Here is a 24,551-nt window from a genome sequence, read left to right as displayed (position 1 = left end):
AACTTTAACTGGAGTAAATCTTTAACTGTGATCTCTCAGAGTGTGCCTGCGTTATGTAATGTCATGTTTTCTGCAAACCTTAGACATTATTTACTGTTTAATATGGACACACTTAAAAGATGTATTAGAACTCCTTGAAAAGAGTCTGGCAAGTCAAAATGTCATGAGAAACCATATTAAAATGACAATAATGGCAGAAAAAAACACCAGTTGTTATGCCATTCTTTAATACTGTACACAGTAATCCAGTTTCATTAATTATTATTTGGGGAAACATAATTCAATCACTAGTCAGCTATGACAAAGATGTCAGAGTACAGATCGAACAAACAAATAAACAACAACAAAAAAAAAACATCTTCACATCAGAGTCACCAATAAGTGTTAAACCCCTATATTACACTCTAAATATTAGAGAAAATAGTTTAAACTATTTGTGACCAACATTTTGCAGCCATGTCATAATGCAAGTTGAATAAGTTGAAACAGCAGCTTTTAAGCATTATAAAATTTCTGATCAAATCAAACTTTCATTTTTGAGATAAATTGTAAACACCATTGACTAGGCATAGATTTTTAATATACAGATATGTAATTACAATGTATAAAATTAGTCAAATTAAAGAAAATGTGCAAAAAAAACGTAGTCTATAAATCATATATTAGTTGCCTCTAAATATAATTTTTCAACATGAAACACGCTCCACATTGCATTGAATAATTCTTGTAATTGTCCATGAATTCAATTTTAATTAGAGTTGCATAACAGTGCTATAACTAGGTTAATAACAAACATAGATCGTTATATTAAATGTTATATTAACATTTAATTAACATTATATTAATAAATCATAACAAATTAATTTTTAAAAAGTAATTCATAAACATGACTGAAATTAAGCTGTCTGATCAAACAATTACAATCAAAATTAGTATTAACATGAATCTAAAGCAAAATGGTCAATATTGAAGTTTCATGTGTAGTAAATGTGAACCAATGAATCTAACACAGCAGTGTGGAATAATATACATGTAACTGTTTGTACTTGAATATGAATTGATCAAATAATTGATCAAATAACCTTAATCAATTAAAGACAGAATCTGCTATGGTATTTTTTCATTTCATTTAAAGAGGTAGAAACATCTCTTCCTTTTTTCTAAACAAGCCAGAAATATATGATAGCAGTGCCCTATTTAACTGCCAGAGCTAAGCCTGTAAATTTAATGGTGAGGAATGACCCATCAGGTTTTTGTATATTCTTTTTAGACTATGGACAGGTTTTTGCTGTGAGCTATAAAGTATTTAACAGACAACACGAAAGTGGGAGTCGCAAAATCAACCCCCCCCCCCCCCCCCCCCCCAATACATTTTATCTAGGTCTAAAATTACAAAACCACCTCTACATTTTCGAAGATACACTCCCCTCCGAAAGTATTGGAATGGCCAGGCCAATTCTTTTGTTTTTGCTATACACTGAGGACATTTGGGTTTGAGATCAAAAGATGAATATGAGACAATAGATCAGAATTTCAGCTTTCATTTCCTGATATTTACATCTAGGTGTGTTAAACGCTGTTGGTGCCAGAACACACAATTTTTAGGTGAGCAAAAGTATTGGAACAGATAAACAACACTTAATATTTGGTTGCAAATTCTTTTCTTATAGCAGGCGAACTGTTGCATTCTTGCTATGTGATGCTTTTCCAGGCTTGTACTGCAGCTTCATTCTGATCCATCATCTCACAGTCATAATCTTCTGATCTCAAACCCAATTGTCTTCAGTGTTTAGCAAAAACAAAATAATTGACCTTGCAGTTCCAATACTTTGGAGGGGACTGCATTTGCCATAATTGTCATTGACTATGTTTAAATGCACATCAAATTCCATTTAAGGTCTATAATCGGGCTGCACCAATATTCTGTAATACCATGGTTAGATGCATACTGGCATCGGAATATTCCTGTATACATGGTTGTTGTAAGTATGCCCGAGTTGTCATTCCTAAATACCAAGCCTACACAGTTAAGCATCTGTACGCACACATAATTCCTTGTCGACTGAGCATGTGCATATATCTAATTTCAGTGTATTCTGAATAAGGTGTTTACATGCAACAAATTTCCAATTAAAACAGATATATTCCAGGGGTGGGAATCAGAATTTAGGGAATCAGAATATTGACCTAATCTGAATCGGGCAATCGGACTGCAGCATTAACATGACTCAATACTAATTAGAATATTGCCAAATTACCATTAATATCGGAATATTGATGTGCATGTAATCATAGTTAATGACTCAACTACCTTGGGAATGAGTTCATGCTTGCATGTATACAGGTATGTCTTGTTGCAAACATTGTTGTACACAGTCTGATACATTATCTACGTCATACTTCAAAGAGTGAAACATCACAATCCTTTCCATTTTCATCCCACGAATAATTCTACTCATCAGATAAAGGCACAAAGTGAATGTGATTAAATGCTGACATGGGTGCTAGATGCAGGTGTTCACACAGTCCTGAGCTCGCTGAAATACCTGGTACACACTCACTAGCGGGAAAATAGAGAGTGCGCCGATGAGAGAGCCAGCCTGAATGAACACTCCACACCAGAGCAAAGCAGTGTGTCCTGCCTCATGAAGAAGAGTGCTAACTACAACTTTCACATATGAGAACAGGCCTGTGAAGATGATCCATGAAATCACCTGTGGAGAGAACATCATTCAGGCATCCATTTAACATCGTATTGTTTTCACTTCTCATTTTTTCTTGAATAACCAACTACATACTAAATTCATCATCATGGTTATCTTTCTTATTGAAATTCACTTATTTTAGTCTTAAACAACATTTAAAGGTTTCACTTCCTATGATGTCACAAACACATTTAGGAGGACATACTTTATAATATTTATTATAAGCAACAGTTAAATTTTACACTGTAAGCAAAACTGGAACTATTCAAAAGAGGTGTTATATACAATAGCAATCACTTACCACCATAGCCACTCCTGCGTGGGTTCCTATGAGGGGTGGGCATGGACTAAGAGCAGCCAGACAAAGCAAATAGACAGCAAATAGTCCTCCTCCAAGAGACATAAAACTAAGGCCAACACTAGACCTATAACATTAGCAAAAAAAAAAAAATATCACATTTATCCATTTATAGTTACCGTCATGCTGCAATATCTGTGAAACAAGTCGATAAGACAAGACAGACAAAAACAAACAAACAAACAAACAAACAAAAAAAATAACACACATCCTCTTTCTGTATACTCCTGCAGAAAACGTACTGCCTGTTACAAAGCATTACCACTTGAGACTCCTTCCATAAATGTTATATAAATGTCTCCTTACAGAAAACATCACCATATCAACTATTACAATTTTTAATCTGGTCATTATTAGGCATAGATTATTTGGCATTTCCACTGTACAAGTCCCTGTGTCTGTGTGCTGCTACTACACATTTATTAGAATGAGTGCATTCATATGACCTTCTGGTCAATAAGAATCAATAACTCAACAGCTCTGTGGTATAATATTAGCATCACATACATTATACATGCATGCAGTGCCCTCCACTAATATTGACAGTCTTGGTAAATATGAGCAAAGAAGACTTTGAAAATTGTCTTTATTGTTTAACCTTTTGCTCTTTTGTTCAAATAATTCACAAACATACTCTGCTGTCATGGATATCAAACAACTGCAAATGCAGCACAGGTTTATCCAAAAAATATCTATCTTTGTTAAATATAGGTGTGCAACAATTATTGGCATCCTTTTAGTCAATACTTTGTTCTACCTCCCTTTGCCAAGATAACAGCTCTGAGTTTTCTCCTATAATGCCTGATGAGGTTGGAGAATACATGGCAAGGGATCCGAGACCATTCCTCCATACAGAATCTCTCCAGACGATTCCATTTTCGAGGTCCACGCTGGTGGACTCTCCTCTTCAGTTCACCCCACAGGTTTTCTATGTGTTTCAAGTCAAGGGACTGGGATGGCCATGGCAGGACCTTGATGTTGTGGTCAGTAAACCATTAAAGAGCCACCACCATATTTAACCGTGGCCATGAGGTACTTTTCCATATGGCTGCCTCTCTGTGTGCGCCAAAACCACCTCCGGTGTTTATTGCCAAAAAGCTCTATTTTGGTTTCATCTGCCCATAGAATCCTATACCATTTGAAGTTCCAGTAGTGTCTGGCAAACTGAAGATGCCGGAGTTTGTTTTTGGATGAGAGTAGAGGCTTTTTTCTTGAAACCATTCCAAACAACTTGTGGTGATGTAGGTGACTTGGAGGTTTTTTGGCCACTCGAACCATCCTCTTCACAGTGTGTTGAGACAATATAGACACAGGTCCAATTCCAGGTTGATTCATAACATTTCTAGTTGACTGGAACTTCTTAATGATTGCCCTGATGGTGGAATTAGGCATTTTCAATGTTTGTGCTATTTTCTTATAGCCACTTCCCATTTTGTGAAGCTCAACAACATTTTGCCGCACATCATAGCTATATTCCTTGGTCTTATTACCTCATTTGGCTTATGCGTTACCTCATATTTATACCAATGTGAAACAGGAAGTCATGGTTGAACAATTTCTTCTTCCTAGTCACCCAGGTGTACTAAAAAATGTAAAATATCAATGGGAATATACATCAAATAAATTTCCCATATGAATTCATAGGGGTGCCAATAATTGTTGCACACCTATATTTAACAAAGATATCATTTTTTTTTTTGACAAACCTGTGTTGTGTTTGCAATTGTTTGATATCCATGAGAGCAGAGTATTTTTTGAATTTTTTGAGGCACTGAGCATACTATTTGGCCATTTTTGTACTACAATTTGGATAATTAATGAACATCTGTGAAACTGTTGGCATAATCTTCCTTTTTCACTTAAGGGTATGTAAACTTTTGGACATGACCATATGGTTATGTGTAAAAGTTTACACACCCTTAGGTGAAAATGTATATATGAAAACATATAGATAGATAAATAGAGGTTGGAACAATCTATATTCTTCTCTGTGAAGTTTGCATTTTGAAACTTTGCATTAGCAGACAGAAAACAAAGTCATACATTTTTGTGAACCCACCTTAGCAGAACACCCATGGCGACAAAGCATGCCAGAGGGTTTGCGATGTTTCCCAAGACAACAGAGAGGTGAAAAGCATTAGTACCATATGGCAGGCAGGAGAAGCTCTGCACTGACGGCAACACTCCATTAGTAAGAGCAGTGGAGATTCCAAGCAGCAGGAGCAGGTAGATATTGCGTAAAGTCCAGAAGGACACAGCAGGGTTCTTTTTCTCCACTTCTACGTGTTCCTCGGACACTGCCGTTTCTTCATTTCGTAGTGGGTGCGCCTCTTGTCCTTGATATTTCTCAGTCTCTTGCTCTGGGACCTGGTGGACCTCTGCTTCAGTAGATGTTGCAACTGTGTATGTCAGAACCAGGAAGGAGAGTGAAGAGATGGCCAGCATCACAAACAGGAACCAGAAGAAGTCCTGTGCTGGGAAGTTCTCTTTGAGATAATGAGTCTGTGTGCCATTTTCTGTCTCGACACACTCGACCTTTCCCACACCCTGCCCTAGTGCCACGATACAGGGAAAGAGTGCACTGAGCCCCTGGCCAACAAAAAACGTCCGGATGTACTGTGGAGGGTAACGGAACATAAAGGGCAAAAAGGTGACATTAGATGTGCAGCACACAGTTGACAGCACCACAGACAGCAGCATGAAGGCCACAGATCTTGGTTTCCCGGCAACTGTAGCCACTTCAGACCAGAAGAGGGCGAGAAAGGCTGAAGCAACCAATGCCAGGATCTGTATGGCATGAATGAGCACACGCTCATTCAGACACCCAGGAGCAAAGTGGTGGGTTATGGTGACAGCCAGTGGACCCACATTACCAAAGGCAATGAGCACTGAGAGATAGGCCGGCAAATTCCATCCTACAAACAGAAAATAGTAGTTTTCACCAGCCATACACAATCATGTTTCTATTCTTAAATTACTGTTACAAATTAAATTTACTCATATACAACCCCAATTCCAAAAAAGTTGGGATGCTGTGTAAGATGTAAATAAAAACAGAATGCAATGATTTGCAAATCTCATAAACCCATATGTTATTCACAATAGAACACAGAAAACATATCAAATGTTTAAACTGAGAAAATGTACCATTTTAAGAAAAAACAGGGTAATTTTGAATTTCATGGCCGCAACACATCTCAAAAAAGTTTTGAAGGGGCAACGAAAGGCTGGAAAAGTAAGGGTACTAAAAAGAAACAGCTGAAGGTTAATTAACAACAGGTCAGAAACATGATGAATGCATCTCTGATGTATGGGGTACATTAGTGCCTATGGAATGGGCAGCTTGCACATCTGGAAAGGTACCATCAATGCTGAGAGGTATATAGAGGTTCTAGAGCAACATATGCTCCCATCCAGATTCCATCCCATATTTACTTCTGAAAGACTCTGCCTCTCTAAGATACTCTTTTTATACCCGATCATGTTACTGACCTGTTGCCAATTAACCTAATTATTTGCTAAATGTTCCTCCAGCTGTTTCTTTTTTAGTAACACTTACTTTTCCAGCCTTTTGTTTCCTCCGTCCCATCTTTTTTGAGACATGTTGCGGCCATCAAATTCAAAATTTCCTTATTTTTTCCTTAAAATGGTACATTGTCTCAGTTTAAACATTTGATATGTTTTCTATGTTCTATTGAGAATAACATATGGGTTTATCAGATTTGCAAATCATTCTACTGTTTTTATTCCAATTTTAAAGTGTCCCAACTTTTTTGGAATTGGGGTTGTACACAAAAAACAGCAGTTATAAAAAGGCATGCATAATACAGAGCCAGTTTATCATTGGACAAGTTGGACATTGGTTTTTACACTTTACCATTATTACCCTTAATGCAGAGAAGTGATTTACCTTCTGGCAAAACGTTTACCACCACAGGTAGTTCAACCCAAAATGAGTTTACAGCTATCCATGATCCCATTCCAAACATGGCCACCAAAACGTGTGTGACAACTGCATGATTCCACCACATATCTGTCTTATAACTGCAATCCTCTGATTAAAAAACAAAACAAAACAAAATACACAGTGTTACCAAATGGTCAATACATGTAATATCACAGAAGGTGTTGATTAATTTTCTAGAACAGCATGTCTCTGACAATAGTGCTGACTGCAAGACAATGTATTCTGTATGCTTGTATTGTGATTACTATTATTATTTTAGTTTCAAACAGTTAACTTACAGTTCATCTGGAAAGTATTCACAGCGCTTCACTTTTTCCACATTTTGTTACGTTACAGCTGTATTCCAAAATGGATTAAATTCACTACTTTCCTCAAAATTCTACAAACAATACCCCATAATGACAACATGAAAGAAGTTTGTTTGAAATCTTTGCAATTTTATTAAAAATAAAAAAACAACAAAAAAAGCATAGGTATTATGTACATAGGTATTCACAGCCTTTGCTCAATACTTTGTTGAAGCACCTTTGGCACCATTTACAGCCTCAAGTCTTTTTGAGTATGATGCTACAAGCTTGGCACACCTATTTTTGGGCAGCTTCTCCCATTCTTCTTTGCAGGACCTCTCAAGCTCCATCAGGTTGGATGGGGAGCATCAGTGCACAGCCATTTTCCGATCTCTCCAGAGATGTACAATCGGGTTTAAGTCTGGGCTCTGGCTGGGCCACTCAAGGACATTCACAGAGTTGTCCTGTAGCCACTCCTTCATTATCTTGGCTGTGTGCTTAGGGTCGTTGTCTTGTTGGAAGATGAACCTTCACCCCAGTCTGAGGTCCAGAGCGCTATAGAGCAGGTTTTCATCAAGGATGTCTCTGTACATTGCTGCATTCATATTTCCCTCGATCCCTCGATGACTAGTCTCCCAGTTCCTGCCACTCAAAAACATCCCCACAGCATGATGCTGCCACCACCATGCTTCACTGTAGGGATTTTATTTGCCAGGTGATGACTGGTGCCTAGTTTCCTCCAGACATGACACTTGCCTTCAGGCCAAAGAGTTCAATCTTTGTATCATCATGGTCTGAGAGTCCTTCAGGTGCCTTTTGGCAAACTCCAGGCGGGCTATCATGTGCCTTTTACTGAGGAGTGGCTTCCGTCTGGCCACTCTACCATACAGGCCTGATTGGTGGAGTGCTGCAGAGATGGTTGTTCTTCTGGAAGGTTCTCCTCTCTCCTCTCACTGGAGCTCTGTCAGAGTGACCAACGGGTTTTTGGTCACCTCCCTAAGGCCATTCTCCCCCGATCACTAACTTTGGCCGGGCGGCCAGCTCTAGAAAGAGTCCTGGTGGTTTCGAACTTCTTCCATTTACGGATGATGGAGGCCACTGTGCTCATTGGGACCTTCAATGCTGCAGAAATGTTTCTGTACCCTTCCCCAGATCTGTGCCTCCATGCAATCCTGTCTCATAGGTCTACAGACAATTCCTTGGACTTCATTGCTTGGTTTGTGCTCTGACATGCATTGTTAACTGTGGGACCTTATATAGACAGGTGTGTGCCTTTCCAAATCATGTCCAATCAACTGAATTTACCACAGGTGGACTCCAATCAAGTTGTAGAAACATCTCAAGGATGATCCGTGGAAATAGGATGCACCTGAGCTCAATTTTGAGTGTCATGGCAAAGGCTGTGAATACTTATGTACATGTGCTGTTTTTGTTTTTTATTTTTAATAAATTTTCAAAGATTTCAAACAAACGTCTTTCACGTTGTCATTATAGGGTATAGTTTGTAGAATTTTGAGGAAAATAATTAATTTAATCCATTTTGGAATAAGGCTGTAACATAACAAATGTGGAAAAAGTGAAGCGCTGTGAATACTTTCTGGATGCACTGTAAGTTACACAACAACGTACATATAAAGCAGGGTGGATTATTCACTGGATTTGTTAATAAGATCATATGAAGTCCTCAAGGGACAATGTAACCCCTGACCATACCAATATTGTAATTAGTTTAGCTTTATTAAATCATAGCAGCAGTCAGTTCAAGAGTAACATTACATCATTACAGAATACCTAATGTTGAGATATTTCTGGACTAGTCCAGTGAACCCTTTCAGCAGCATTTTTGAGATAGTGTAAGGAAGTTAAAAGAACGGTCATCATTTAATAAACACAGACATTTGATAGCTTAAGCACTGGGATACATTTAAAATGTATTAAATGATGAGGTAGATTCATTAAGGTGATACTTGAGTTAGATCACAATGAGTGGAATCCAAGCTGCTTCAGTCCAAATTCCCATGTAAATATTATTGCTAATGAGGAGTAAGATCTTTTTTCAGCATTGAAGTAACACACTGCGTATGGCTCGGTTTTTATTTCTGCAATACCAACTCCTTCACAAGGTCTTACATGGCAGATGCTCCACAAACTTTGCAAAATGTGTGCAACTGTTAAGAGGGTGAAGCTCTCTTAAGATCCACAGAAATGTTTATTTAACATTTTTAAAGAGTCGCCAGTGTCAGCGCTTTGTAATGGTCAGAGGTAAAGCAGCATAATCTCAAGAAAGGAAATGGTGGGACTGGTGAGGGAAGCTTATGCTTGTGTAAGTGTGTAGATAGCGTCTGGGTGTGTTATATTAGGAAATGGCAGGGGACTGAAAAACAAAATGTACTGACAAGTTTTATATTGATATTTGAGTGCAAATGCTTGCATCTCCCATGAAAAAAAAAAACTCTTTTATAGTTTGCAAAACAGAATTTCATTTTCATTTAATGTTTTCCCAAAAACAAGTTACAACATGGCCTAATTATTACTGCAATCTTTTTTCATTGGCAAGCTCAAAGGTCTTTCCACAGAGCTGATAAAGTGTAAAAAGAAATCTTTACTGACAAACATGATTAAAGATTGAGAAACCACAGAACCAAAAAACATTACCAAAATGGAATAAAAATACCAAAAACAAATAGAAATAAAAACATAACTGCCTGTAAAATTTTTAAAAAATCCACAATAATCAGCAGGAGACCTGAACAAGGCTTTGGGGTCAAATGGAAGAAAGGTCTACATGTATATAGCTTTCAGAAATATGATTTGGTTTGCTTAGCCATTCCTATAATTACATAACTTAAACATTTTTTTTCATTGTTATAATAATGGAACCTCTGCAAAACCAAACTCGCCCCGAATGCCTTACTGCTTTTACCATATTGAGGTAAAGGCGGATGAAAACGTTTCATTCAAAGCTGTACGTAACCTGCACATTCGGAAAAACTCTTTAGACAATAAAATTATAACCTATTGCATTCTCAAATGTGCCTCTTAATATCATGGGATAATGCTGCATGCATAGAAATTATTTGATGAATGCAAGTTTAAGTTATACATAGTAAAGAATATACAGAAACCACTTAAAAGGTAAGTAAAAATGTTTTATTTAACACCAATATTGGCAAAAGTGAGCTATAAAAATAAATGAACATTATACGTCTACTTGAAGTTCTTTTGAACTGTAACAAACTCGATAAGGGCAAAACAAAAAAAAAAAAAATTAAAAAACAAGTATACCCTATGAAAATTATTTTTTTTTTTTTTATTTTTTTTTTTTAAAAACATATTTGAAAACATGAAAAGAAAACATTTGATCCTCTTTGAAACAGTGACTATTAATAAAGTTGATACACTATCAAATGACATACAAGTGAAATTTTGTAGTAATTTTTACAATGTAAATTAACAAAAAACAGACCAGTCACATGGGAAAAAGTAAGTATATCCCTACACCTTCAAATCCATAAAATTCCAATCAGTTGTTTGAGATTGGGTGCCAGTGATTAGAACCTGCTCAGGGAGTGCAGGTGGAACCTGTCTTATTTATATAATATCACATATCTATTGAGGGCACGGTGGCTCAGTGGTTAGCACGTTCGCCTCACACCTCCAGGGGCGGGGGTTGGATTCCCACTGTGGCCCTGTGTGTGTGGAGTTTGCATATTCTCCCTGTGCTGCAGGGGTTTCCTCCGGGTACTCCAGTTTCCTCCCCCAGTCCAAATACATGCATGGTAGGCATGTCCAAAGTGTTGTGATTGTGCCCAGCGATGGAGTGGCACCCTGGGATAGGCTCCAGGTTTCCCCGTGACCCTGAAGGAAAGGATAAGCGATATAGAAAATGGATGGATGGACGGACGGACATATCTAGTGATAGTTCCGTTGAATAAATGATTGAAAAAAACTATTTTCCTTATGGATTTGTTCAAGTATATCAACTTCATTACTGGGCACTGTTAAAAATGATCAACTGTTTGCTTGTCTAAATATGTCAAGGAAGCCAACAATTTCCATAGGGTGTACTTATTTTTTCACATGACTGTGATAAGGTTATAGTATTGTATTTTTTCCCCAAAAAATAGAAAACAAAAGATGTTACAATAAAGACATCTTACACAATAAAGTGATGAATGAATCATCATCATGAAAGTGCATCACGAATCTATGAACCAGGTGAAAATTCATCGAACGTTGTCTCTCTGTAACTCTGAAAGATTACACAGTTGCCTTTATTCTTTACATCTATTTTGCTGTTGAAAGGATGAGATGATTGACTCATGGCTTTTTCCTGTGGTGTAAATTGTGAAATACTCTGATTTGTCTCACCCCCAACATGGGTGACATATTGTTTATTCGGCCTGGTGATTAAGCTTGTGGACTGGTTCTCACAAGACAAGAGGGCTTTCAGTTTGTTCACCAGGTCTGACAAAGAGAAGCCTAAGCGGTTCAGCCGTTGGTCTCTGCAACCAATGACAAACTTAAGGTAGTTTAACTCAGAGCGGACAGCCTCTCGCTTCTGAGCATAGTGTGCTCCTTCCATTCTCAGAAGCAGTTGATCAACATCTTGAATGCTTTTACATGGGCCTCCATTTTTTGTGACTGAAGCAATTACCTTTTTCTTGTAATTTTGGTCTTGCATTTTCACTTTTTGCAGCCTTTTGTCAGCCAACTCGTTCAATCTCTTCCTTTTCATTTTGTTCAACGGTCGAAGATTTGCTCTGTCAAACATGATGTAAGGCTTTGAAGCTGAACGTCTCTTGACAGCAGGACCCTGAGGAGAAGAGACAGCACCATCGCCATCCGAATCATCATTCGACATATCCTCGGACTGCACTTGGGCTTTATCCGGTCTGTTTTTGTTGTAGGAGTACGTATGACCGAACGGATACTCGCCCATCAACTGGGATAACATGCAGCTAGCGAATTGTTCCATGAGTTCCCCAGAAGGATCTTTGCAGTACAAACCTCCAGGTAAGAAGTCTTTGAGATTTTCCTCCATCACAGATGCAATGACCTTCATCATCCTCTGTAAGCACTCCTTCATTAGTGCCCCATACTGGTTATTTGCATTTCCATGGCAGAAAGTAAATACCCCAGGAAAGTTATTCTCCTGCATTGGAACCTGGAGAAATACATTAGCGACTGCCTCAGGTTGCAAGAGAACAGAAGCATCATGGGACCACTCTAGAAGCTTCTCATAAAGGCAGTAAAGGTACTTGCTGAACAACACGTACTGTGCATCACTCTTCAGTAGTTGCCAGAAGGGACCCAAGACTTTACAGTACACAACTGCCACCACACAGAGGAGAGCCTGTATGGCCTCATCGCTAGCATCAGAATTAATGCTCTCCAGAAAAATATTCGAGTCATCTTTCAGTAGCTGTATGTCAGACACAAACAGTGCAACATCACTGTAATGATGAATAAGTGCAGCTGCTGCCTCAAAATAGTTAATGAACCTATTAGATTGATTGACAGGTAGCCTAGAAGGGTTATTCCTCTCGACGCAAAAGGCAAGCCAGTGTCTTCTGTAATTATTGTTGCTTTCTCCTCTTGGACACAAGATTTCACAAGCCATGTTGATGTACCGAGTGACAGCACTCTCTTCAAAGTTTAAAAAACCTTTAAATTTGGGGTTTTTGTCACGTCCAAGCTTATCCCCTGTAGTGTTCACAATTTCTCTTTCAAATGACATGATTTGCTTCTCAACTGCATCAATAAAGTTGAGAAGGAAATGAGTGTTGCAATGAAGAAAATTCAAAGGTGGCACCACAGGTTGGTTTTCAGTCAAGTTGTAAGCCAAGATCTTTTCATTCAGGGACTGCATGTTAAGATCTTCTTTCAACATTAGAGCATACTGATTCTTGAGGAGATCCATAGACACCAGATTAGCACCATCAGTTCGCCCTCCGTACATTTCTGTAAGTTTCTGCAACGACAGCACAGCGATATCGAGGATGGACAAACAATCGCCCGTATCAACCTTGGTCTCATCTTCAAAGTCAAACATGGGCTCAACAGGCTGACAATGATAATTGTCTTCCTTCTTCACTTTTCCTAGGCTAAATGTCTGGTCAGAATCATTGTCAAATTTCAGCTTTCGTTTGTTTTTCCTATAGCCGAGTGAAACGGTCTTTTGACTGTAATCTGCTTGTGAGTCTGAGATATCAAAAGGTTCACTTTCTTCCTTTATCTGGGTGGTTGGGAAATTTTGTTTTCTCTGGAATAAAAGACTTCTCCTTCTCATATGCCCTTTGATTATCGACCCCCTCCTGAATTCGTAGTCTTCCAGGGGATCGGGGGTAAGATGAAATGGACTCCGAAGGAATTCATCGTACAATCCACTGCTCCTGTTTCGTCTTGTTTGATTTTTTCGACACTGTATCCTGAACCTTTTCAGACTTGTCTTAAGGAGTTTATTGACTTTATGGATTTTACCATCCCTACAGAAGTCAGAGTCAAAGCTACAAAGCCATGACACTAGAACAACTGGGTCGAGTTTTTCTCTTTCAATAAAGCTGGTCAGTTCTAGCATCAGACCATTAGTAATATCTGTTAACTTTGCACGATCAGAAAAGTCAGACATTTCAAGCAAATCCGTTCGGCCGATGCCAATGCTATCACATATAGGGCCCACAAATTCAAAGTTAACATTCGACGCCAAAAAACTTTCTCTGGAGTCTCCAGTTAAACTCATAGCTGTTTCTGTATTCCTTTCAATCAAACCTCGAAAATCTGCAGATTGAAACATTGGAAAAATCTTCTGAAGCCATTTTACTACATTCATCCACGAAAGATTATTATCCTCTCTCATTAAGCCAACTTGAACTAGCAGCCGGTTTGTGCAGCACTTTTCATCCAAATCCAATGATTCACCAGTCTGCGATCCAAGGAAGTCATCCAGAAGGTTGAAGTAGAAATCATCCTCTGCAATAAAAACATACAAAGATGTAAACGAAAGCTTTAAAGCCAAAATTTGACCAAACTATATATTTGATAAAGGATACTCAGAAAATTAAATGTCATGGCAACATGAAAACATTTTATTTAGATTTTTTTTTATTTATTTATTTATTTATTTTTTTACATGGTGCATATTGTCATGATATTCAAATGCAATGTATAACTTTACAATAAGTGTGTGGCAGTCTGGGAAAACCCTTGGTTAATCATTTTTACATTTTATACTTGCCTATATAAAGTTTTGAATACAGACTTACTGAAGTTAAGCATGTTTCTGTTCTGCATGGATATCAAGTAAAGTTCTAACATTTTAAAGTTCTGGTTACCTCTAAAAGTGAAAAGGAAGAAAATTCAATTTAAAGATTTCTGTCTGACGGCACTGCAGGAACATGGTGGAACATGGTAGACATGTTTATAGTCAGTATCTATAAACAAATCGAATTTATTAGGCTTATGTCCATTTCACTACTTCACATAGCTATCCAACAACCTGATCACAGCCTGACGTTCACTGTGTAAGGAAATCACACTTAACTAGCAAGGTTTAAGACATCTTTAGGCAAACTGACCAGATTTACCACTACATTTGTTAAACCCATTGCGATCTTTGCAGGTAGACAGCCTAGGCAAAGTTACAAAGTAAACAATAACATTTCCACATTGTTTTGTGGAAAATAAATAGTATTTATCTTTTCTTAAAAGTAAAGAGTGTATAACAAGGTAGAAAAACTCAATTTTGGACCAAATCCTGATTTCAGCCGCAGCAACATCCAATGGGTTTTCCCGACCACCTCACATGTCTAAAACAACTAAATGACTACCTGAAAAGGAATATTACAAAAGAAAAAAAGAAAACTACTCACTCAGTTCATCAGCAATACCCATGGTACTAGGAACACTGAAACTGGAGTCTTGAAGGTCCTCCATAGCTGCACAAAGAAGCGTGGTGGATTGGGTAGTAAAATTTAATCATCTGGAGGTGAACAATCTTCCAAATAAAGGTCATGTTTCAGCACTAACAGCCAGAAACATGTTAGGTTGTAACTGAAGGGCTGGCTCCAAGATTGGAATTTGGTGTGCACTGTGTCATTGGAGGGAATATCACACAATAATAACAACAGTAACAACATTATTATTATTATTATTATTATTATTATTATTATTATTATCATCATAGTGTGCATTGTCCCAACAACAGATCACACCAGATCACCCTAAAACCGGCCCTGCAGTGTATACCACCTAAAATAACACATGATTGGTTATATTGGTGATGCTCCACTCTTTATAATTTTTTTAATGCATTATTTTTCTTACCGAATACGAGATGGCACGCAACAGCTCAACATGCAAGACAGGACACTATAATGAGGACATAATAAGGTCTAAAAGCGTCACGGTACAGTGAACAAGGACTCAGACAAGAACATCAATGCAGCTGTTCAACACAGTGTGTGATGAAAGTGTGCAAAAGGTCAGGTCCCTCACCCACTTCTCAACGTGCAAGAGTTATTAAACTACAGCTGTACTATATCTATAATCCTAATAAAATACCCACTAACCACCGAACAGATTTAAAAAAAAAAATGTTTAAATGTAAATATGATAATATTAATATATAATATTATAATACAAATATGATATTTAAAATCAGTCTATGCAATTGGTCATTGAGTACTAGCAGCTCTCTTTATGGATTAAGTAAGTAAGGAATAAATAATAAATAAACCATGACTGGGCATTCTGTAAGGCAGAAATAATCCAGAATGACAATGGAGACTTCTGAACGCCCCAAAATATATTATTTTAGAGTTTAATTCCTCCATAAAGTATAAACCAAACCAATTACTGATTTTTTAAAAAGATTTATTAACAAACCACACATGATTTTTATCCATTTATAGTTACATTTAATAGTATGGAACGTCTGTGAGAAAAGTTCCTGTTATCGCTTATGTTTTAGCAGCTATAAACAGTCATTCCTTCACGAGTCTCTATTTATTCTCGCTCTTGAAGTTAACAGACCACAAAAGAAGCTTGTCATGTTATGGAGAAACCAGAAAACGCAAAGTTATATTTCCTCAAGACTCTTTTGTGGCAGAAATCTGACTGTTATAAAATGCTGACAGCTGAGACTCATTTCATAACCGTTAAGGGAACATATCCTTATGACTTGAAATGTAACAATTTCAACGCGGATATGTTTTGTTAAATAATATGTTTTTGAATCTATTTATTAGTAGGTTTAGATTATATGAATGACCCCTGTTCAAGTCCCTGTGAATTACCGGTTTATACTGAAATGATAATGTCATATTTGTATAATGTATGCATGAATATAAACCTGTGATTTGAATTATGGCCAGAGCTACTGTCAGAGCTGTTATAGAAATTTAATATCACCATCTTCTGACCAGTTGGATTAGAATTTAACAGAACTGTGCTGAAAGTAAGGAATAAAACATAACAGGGCAATCAATGACATAACATGTGATCAGTGACCCTGAGATTGGAGACTCCTTCCAAAAAATATAGCGTTTCCTCACTGAAAGTTTCATCATAGCATTTATAGAAATAAGTTTATGTGGAGTGAGTTAAAATATGAGTTATACTAGGAGTATAAACCCTCACTCCTTTGTGTTAGTTAGCTAGCTAATCTAAGCCAGTGCCAAGGGCGAGGAACACACCTAGCTCACTGGTTAGTTTCTTCCCACAGAGACATTTCCTCCGAGTCATTTTGGGAAAGATTGCTTGATAACGATCTGTTTTATGTTTGTAATTATTCATTCTGTTGTACGGTTTGCTAGTACAAATAAACACGTGACCATGTTTACTCTATAGGAAGCTAATACATATAGCTCTGTGCACAGAACACACCTACACATGCCTTTTAAGAAGAAAACAAAGTCGAGGAGGGAAAAAATGGACGTCAGTTTAATAATTATAATAATGAAATTGCTCTCACCTTGTGTTTTGTGTGCCTCGTGTAAATTATAAGCACTTGTTTTCCTAGCGAGAAGAAGAATGAGGATGGACGCTTGATTAAGTATTCAGCTCTCAGCATTTGATTGGCTGCTTGAGTCCGAAGCGGCGCACCTGATTGGCTGCACTCAGACGCGGTTTGCAAAGCATTATGGGATACCAGAGACTGCAACAACAAAGGAATCTTACCTGATATTGAACGCTATGTAGTAGAAGTGAATTGTTTCTTAAACCGAACGACGGTCAAGGTCCACTTATGCCGAAGTGATAAGAAGTATTTTTTTTTAAATCAGTTTTGTGATAAAGAGCCGTATCGGTGCACAGGCAGAGGTTTATAAAAACAGGTATGTGATAGCATTACTTAGTGACATATAATGTAGCATTTGCTTGTTATAGACTTTTTCTTACACGTCATAGTCCTACATTAATGTAGGAAAATGTTATTGCCATCCATTACCATGCACACATTTACAGTATATACACATTATACACACTCTACGTAAGGAATATTGATATGTTATGTATTGTGTTCATAATAATGCACTTCCTGAAGTGTTTTATTCCTCGTATACCACAGAAATTTAACAGCTATTAATTGTGTTTTATTACTAATTAAATAATGACACGTCACACTTGTCAATTTTTGTTCAACGTTGTGTCATATTAACGTTTCTTCCATAAAGAAGTTAAATCTGTTTATTATTAGGCTTTGACAATGTGGAGCTTCCACCATACAAGTCTTTGGGGATTAGGGTTAAAAAAAAAAAAAAAACAGACATCATTTGGGTACTCGGTGTATGTTATTGCTTTTCAAGTGTAATGTGCATAAATGAAAAACCCCGCGTTCCCTTTCCCTCTGCATTTTCTTTTTGCCGGGGAGAGGCGGAGCTTAGCCTGCCTTTTATCTAGCTGTCAGTGCAGACCAGTGTTGCCAACTTAGCGACTTTTCAGACCCCTTTAACGACTTTCTTTTTTTCTTCTTCTTCTTTTTTGCAAAAAATCGCCCAGTGACTATTTGGAAAAACCAAACCTTTAGTTGCTAAAGTTTGAGAAACTCTGGCATTAGAATTAGTGCATAAATATAAATTTTATCCATCACTACTATCAGAGCTGTGCTATTAGTAAGCAATAACACACAACAGACCATACTGTTATACCAACATAATGTCACAGATGGGTGGGATGTGGCACAACCTGCAGGCAAGTGACCCCCCCCCCCCCACACACACACACACACACACACTCTTGGGGAAACTGTTACACTATTAAACTTTGTAACAGTTTGACTGTTACAAAGTGCTCACAACCGAGACTCCTTCCATAAATGCTGAATAAATGTCTCCTAAAAACATGAACAATTATGTTTTACTTCTGTTAAACAACAGAACATTTGGTAAATCCGTTTATTATTAGTCTTAGATCATGTGGCGCGTCCACCGTACAAGTCCCTGTGTGTAAGCTGTTACTATAGAAACAATAACATATTAGAATGAGCACATTGATATTAACCTATTGTTCATATTACAGCTGAAACTTCAGTTAGAACTACTGTTGTACAAAAATAATGCACACCTTCTGACCAATCAGAGTTGAACATTCAATCAAATATTAATCCATTTTATTTATGCATAATTTAATTTATATTTAATTTTCAATATCCCAAGGACTCAAAAAAATCATTATGAAATATTACCATACTTTTATTATATAATTTTCTAACTTGTATGTTTTCCCCTTTGTCTAAATGTCTCATTTTGAGCAGGAATGGACAGTTCTAATCAAGAATTGTCAAATTCTGAGGTACATGAGACACCAGATAAAGGTGGTCCATCTTCCCAGCATGTGGGCACAGGGACAGATCAGACAAATGCCATGCTCGACAAGAGAAAAGCAACCACAAAAAGAAAGGCTAATTCACTCAAAGAGGTGAAGAGCAAGAAAAGGAAGAAGAAGATCCAACGAGTTCAGAGACCCAGTTACACTGTACAGCATGGTGAGGATATGCTTCTGATTATATCAAACGTTAGCCAGTTTGATAGTGTTTGGAAACCTAAGCGAAAAGGTTGCAAGAGGAAAAAGGCCAAAGCAAAAACCACATCAGTAAGGAGGAAGAAAGATCCTAGAAAACCCAGAGTCTCTAAAGTCACTGAAGAAATTTTAGGCAATGATGCTGATTTGGAGGAATCGGAGACTGCTTTGAGCTTTGACTGGGGTCAGAGAATGCCAGTGGAAGTGTTAGTTAAGATTTTTGAACTGGTAGTTCTTCAAGATGGTGCCATACCATTTCTCTGCAGGTGAGGTCTGCTTTTTGTGAGACTATGGCTTTTCAAAACTTTGTGGCTTTTGTATTAATGTCAATATGTATTATAGGCGGTTGAAATGTCTGGATGTTATTTTCTCTTTACTTTTTATATGCAGTTTTAGAGCATTTATTCATCAAACTGTTATTGTCTGAAAGGGTTGGCCGAGTTTGTCGTCTGTGGAACAGTGCTGCTTCTTCACCAGCTCTTTGGCGCAATGTGTCCATTGGCTACTGCTGGATTGAACCTGGTAAGAGTCAGTTACCTGGAACTGAACAGAAGATTAAGAGCACTGTAGACTGGTTAACACAAAACAGGTTAGTGATGACAGTATTGAATCTTAAGCCAAGTCTTCAAATTGTACCGTCAGTGCCAAAATTATTGGCACCCTAGGTAAAGATGGGATTAAAAGCTTATGAAAACTTTTTTTTTTTTTTTTTTTTTTTTTTTTTTAAAGTTATCCAACACCTATCACCCATGTGAAAAACTAATTGCCCCCTTGAACCTAAAATTGTGCCATAGTGTGTTCCTGGGTAAGACCTTTTAATCAACTTCATGCTGTTGAAGAAGTTCTATTTAAGTGTTGATTTGCTTGAACAGGGTTTGCAGTAATCAGGCCTGTTTGCATCTAGTCCAGCTGAACCACATTATGAATGCAGTTTCATAGATTTGGGGAATTAGTAACTACGGGGGAAAATAAATTTTCACGCAGGCCAAGTTGGTATTGGATAATGTTTTTGCTCCAAAAAAAAAAAGTTGACGTTTAAAAACTGTATTTAGTGTTTACTCAAGTTGCCTTTATTTTATGTTAGATTTAGTTTTCATTTCTGAAACAATTTAGTATGAGATATACACTTTAAACAGAAGAAATCACAATACTTTTCCAAAGCGCTCTACAAATATAAATGGAAATGTGGATGCTCATAAGATAGGGTGATGTGGTTTAATAATAATTAAAACAATCTATTTTTGATAAGAGTTACTTAGAATAAATTAACTTTGATTATTTTTTTTTATTTTTCCCATGTCATTAAAGCTAATTAATCACAAAGATATTTTGCATAACTGTTTTCCCCATTTTTACCAAGGGTGCCAGTATCTCTGGATGTGACTATATCTTATGAGAACTTCTGAAATATATTTTATTTTATAATCCAAGCTATTTTTTGTATCTAACTTTGTTTCCTAAGGTTCTCACAATTGAGGATTTTCAAGCTTTGTCACTGGAAAAAGCATGTTGACTACGTTGTTCAGGTAAATTTCCAGCCCAGTGCCTAATGTTAAAATTTTGAAAAATACCTGATGTAAATAATCATACAGTAATGAAATATTTCACAACTGTCAATTGTAGATGCTAGCAAATGCCTGCTCAAATCTCCAGTCCCTAGAGTTGTCATACTGCATGGGTGTGACAAAAGAGGCCTTTCAGAATCTTGGAGTTGCCTGCCAGTCTCTTGAGAGCATAAATGTGCAACACACAGAAGTATGTATGAAATGACTGCATGTCGAAACTGCTTTTACAGACCAATTATTATGCTCTAATGGTTATGATGTGCTGGTACCCAATGAAACCATGGCAGACTAGTTCAAGTACTAATTTGTCATAAAATTCACATGTCTAGTGTATTGTTTTTGGTCCTACTTTAATATTTTGGGGAGATAAGTCAGAAATAATGTAGAATTGTAGATTTCACCTGACACAATGTACATTTTCTGTAAAATCCTCCAAAGCTACATCAAGAATGATAATTTAAGGTTGTATTTATTTCATTGTAACATATTTGTACCTTTTGCAATATAGTTTCAGGATGATGGTCTGCTGTCTTTCCTTGAGGTGTCTGGGAGTCAACTAAGAAAGATTTCCTTTACACGCAGCTCCAAAAGTGACAAACTTCTCACTGCTTTATGTGTAAGCTGATTTTCATTTGTTGCTATGACAACATTGATAATTTAGAGAAGAAATCAATATAACGTTTTGTTGAATATAAAGAATGATGTGGCATTTGTTTGCAGAGGGGTTGCTGTCCTGATCTCAGATTTTTGGAGATTAATACCAAGTTAGACAGTGGATATTGTCCCCTTCCTATCTGTGTACAGGCTTTACAACTAGGCTGTCCCAAGCTACAGGTATAGTGCTTTCTTGTGTTGTAAACAATTTCACAGAAAGTTGACTCATGCGGTTTTGCTTTTTATTTGTACTAAATCAGATAATCTACTCAATTAAATCCATGGTAAATCAGTTAAATCAGTCAAAATATAACAATGTAACATTGCGTGATTTATTGGAACGTCATGACATTGGTTCAGAGTAGAGGTGTCACCCAGAATGGGTTTTTTTCCCCACTCCCAAATGAATTCTGACCAATCCTGTAATTATTTCTTTTTGTTTGTACCCATCCACAGTGCTTTCTAATAAATGTAGTAATTCCAAAAATGTAAACAAATAAGTCATTTAAATTACAGCCATCCTGACCAGGATAAAGTGGTTACTAAACATGAATAAATGAAAGAATGAGTAAATTTACCCTATTGAGGACATTTACCCTTATGTCTCTCTGTGCCCAATACGCTTGTTAATCAGCGTGGCCTTTGTTTGTTGCACAAGTTTCATGAGGTTAAAATCATCCTGTTCCCACAACTTCTTCTGTAGGGTCTTGCAGGATCCCAGTCCTTATGCACACATCTAGTTGAGTGTTCCATATATGTGTCTAATGGTTTATTGTGGCCATGTGATACACATGTGATTTATTATTTTGCACATTTATTGCACCGATTTAGTTATTGTTGTGGCTTGATGAATTCTTTGTTGTTGTGTATTGGCAAAATCTGATAAGATTTTTTTTGCCTTAAATATGGAAAGACAACTAGTCAGATTCTAGTTGACTAGTACAATGAGTGCTTGACTTCTAGGAATTACTAGTCATGCATCCCTGATATTATACTGAGATTCCTGATATTAAATGTTTTCTAAAATAATGCTTTAAATGATATGCTATGAATGTTTAAGCTGAATCTAAGCACAGTTACTGTTTCTTTTTGGATGTTCCTCCTTTGTTTGCCCTGTGTAGACTTTTAGGTTGATGAATATTAACCCTGTTCCCAAAATGATTCGCAACACACCCAGTTCCACACTTGGCTTTCCCATGCTGGAGGAGTTATGTATAGCCTCTTCATCTCATTCCTTTATGAACGACCAGGACCTGCTCAACATTCTGCATGGCTCACCCCACCTGCGTGTGCTGGACCTGCGGGGATGCTCTCGCATCACAGCTGCTGGACTATATGCTCTGCCTTGTGAAGGTAAAATGTACTCATACCAGCTAATTACATATGTATAAATGATAAATGTTTAGAAAATACAGTACCAAAGCACTTATAATTGTATTTTTAATTTTAATTGTTTTTTAAATGTGCATGGACGTTCATACACTAGGTGTCAGTATGCACCTAAAACGGGGGCCAGCAGTAAAGTTGGAGAAGAACCTTAGTGAGTAAAAGAAAACGCAGTTTGAAAACTGGAAAATTTGTGTAAATAATTTTGCATATAGTCAGGTGTAACATTTTATTTACAAAAGATTTATTATGTATTTAAACATTCATTTAAAATTTCTGTTCATAGAGAAGTGTGTGTGACTGTGTGTGCGATTGTGCCCTGAATGTGTCCCCCGCCTCGTGCCCCAAGTCCCCTGGGATAGGTTCCAGGCTCCCCGCACCCATGTGTAGGATAAGCAGTACAGAAAATGGATGGATCATAGAGAACACAAACCTAAGCAGCATTAATACACTGTATTCTAATTGCATGAGCAAAAAATGTGTCTCTAAAGTAACAAATGCAACATGGTGTCATCATGAAACTCAAAATCACTCACTCTGTCTCTATCTCAGCTCTCGTCTCCAAAGTAATCAGTAATCAAATTCATGTGGTGAATTGTTATGGAGACAAAATGTATCTGTATTGATGGGAAACCCTAATAGTGTAGTTCCTTTCTTATTTTTAGGCTTGTACTCTTTTATTTTTACACTTAATTTGTCATAGAGCTCACTTTAGAAGCAGAGCTCACTTTATAAGTCTACAAGCATGCATGCTGCATTTTATTTATGTTGTGCTTGCAAGGGAAATTTAGAGGCTGTCATTTCTTACGGTTCTCTGTATATGACATAGTCAATTACTGTATAAAAGCATGTAATAATATACTTTATGTATTTAAGCAAAACATTCTATATTTGGTAAGGAGAGTGGATTAAATTCTTTAGTAGTTAACTTGCAATATGCATGGTCCTGATACAGTTTTTGTTTTAATAACACAGACCAATAGCTCATTAACATTTACAAAATACTTGTAAATTTATCATTGATTGATAAATTTACTTTTCCTACTCGCTGATTGGTTAAATACTATGTAGGATTAAATGTATTTTTTAACACTTGGTAAAATAGTTTAAACTCTGCACAAGAAAGCACTATATATTCTCAGTATTCACCATATATTCACCTGCTTTCTCAATATTTTTAGGTCTGGAGTGTTTATACTGGGGGCTGTATTTCAATAGCAATGCCATGGTGGCATCAAACAAAGGCATCCACGTGCTCATGCAGAAATGGTGTCATAGCCTTCGGGAGCTGGATCTCACCAACCAACCTTTCTCAGAAGAGGACATGGAGATTGCAATGGGGCATCTGTCTCATGGCACTGGGGTCAATTCCTTTCATTCTCTGAATCTCAGTGGGACCAAGATCACATCGTCTGCAATCAGGTACCATTGCAATAGTAAGGAATGAATAAATGGGTTTTCATCAGTTAAAGAGTATATTAATTGTAGGTACACATGGGCTGCCTCCAGGAAGCAACTTTGTTTAAAAACATGGCAGCATAATCCCTGTATGCCCGTGATAAATTTCTAACCATTTTCAGCTTTGTAACTATATTTTTTCCCTTAACTGTT

General features: G+C 37.1%; 2 protein-coding genes across 4 annotated transcripts in view; one reads left to right on the top strand and one right to left on the bottom strand.

Moving 5' to 3' along the window:
• Window positions 1-210: 210 nt before the first annotated feature.
• Window positions 211-17,429, bottom strand: slc52a2 (solute carrier family 52 member 2). 3 transcript variants are annotated; one of them, XM_017454223.3, is made up of 5 exons: window positions 17,291-17,429; window positions 6,974-7,117; window positions 5,123-5,978; window positions 3,007-3,130; window positions 211-2,714 (listed from the first exon to the last, which is right to left on the bottom strand). In XM_017454223.3, the coding sequence occupies exons 2-5, from the start codon at window positions 7,092-7,094 to the stop codon at window positions 2,505-2,507; spliced, it is 1,311 nt and encodes a 436-aa protein (XP_017309712.1). In that variant the 5' UTR covers window positions 7,095-7,117; window positions 17,291-17,429; the 3' UTR covers window positions 211-2,504. The 3 variants fall into 3 exon arrangements, with proteins under 3 accessions (XP_017309712.1, XP_053531030.1, XP_053531029.1); XM_053675055.1 differs by lacking the exons at window positions 211-2,714; window positions 3,007-3,130; window positions 5,123-5,978; window positions 6,974-7,117 and adding exons at window positions 10,446-14,289; window positions 15,189-15,254; window positions 15,643-15,687; XM_053675054.1 differs by lacking the exons at window positions 211-2,714; window positions 3,007-3,130; window positions 5,123-5,978; window positions 6,974-7,117 and adding exons at window positions 10,446-14,289; window positions 15,189-15,254.
• Window positions 17,430-17,467: 38 nt separating this feature from the next.
• fbxl6 (F-box and leucine-rich repeat protein 6) overlaps window positions 17,468-24,551 on the top strand; it is an 8,307-nt gene continuing 1,223 nt past the window's right edge. Inside the window, exons 1-9 of the mRNA XM_017454222.3 lie at window positions 17,468-17,651; window positions 19,070-19,601; window positions 19,766-19,924; window positions 20,798-20,861; window positions 20,959-21,090; window positions 21,409-21,516; window positions 21,621-21,734; window positions 22,676-22,907; window positions 24,122-24,362. Coding sequence (XP_017309711.1) covers window positions 19,072-19,601; window positions 19,766-19,924; window positions 20,798-20,861; window positions 20,959-21,090; window positions 21,409-21,516; window positions 21,621-21,734; window positions 22,676-22,907; window positions 24,122-24,362 — 1,580 coding nt within the window. The 5' untranslated portion in view covers window positions 17,468-17,651; window positions 19,070-19,071. The remainder of the gene's footprint in view (window positions 17,652-19,069; window positions 19,602-19,765; window positions 19,925-20,797; window positions 20,862-20,958; window positions 21,091-21,408; window positions 21,517-21,620; window positions 21,735-22,675; window positions 22,908-24,121; window positions 24,363-24,551) is intronic.

The sequence above is a fragment of the Ictalurus punctatus genome, chromosome 24, assembly GCF_001660625.3.
Source record: "Ictalurus punctatus breed USDA103 chromosome 24, Coco_2.0, whole genome shotgun sequence".
Lineage (NCBI taxonomy): Eukaryota > Metazoa > Chordata > Actinopteri > Siluriformes > Ictaluridae > Ictalurus > Ictalurus punctatus.
Note: the sequence above shows the minus strand (reverse complement) of the source record. Positions and strands in the feature narration are given on the sequence as shown.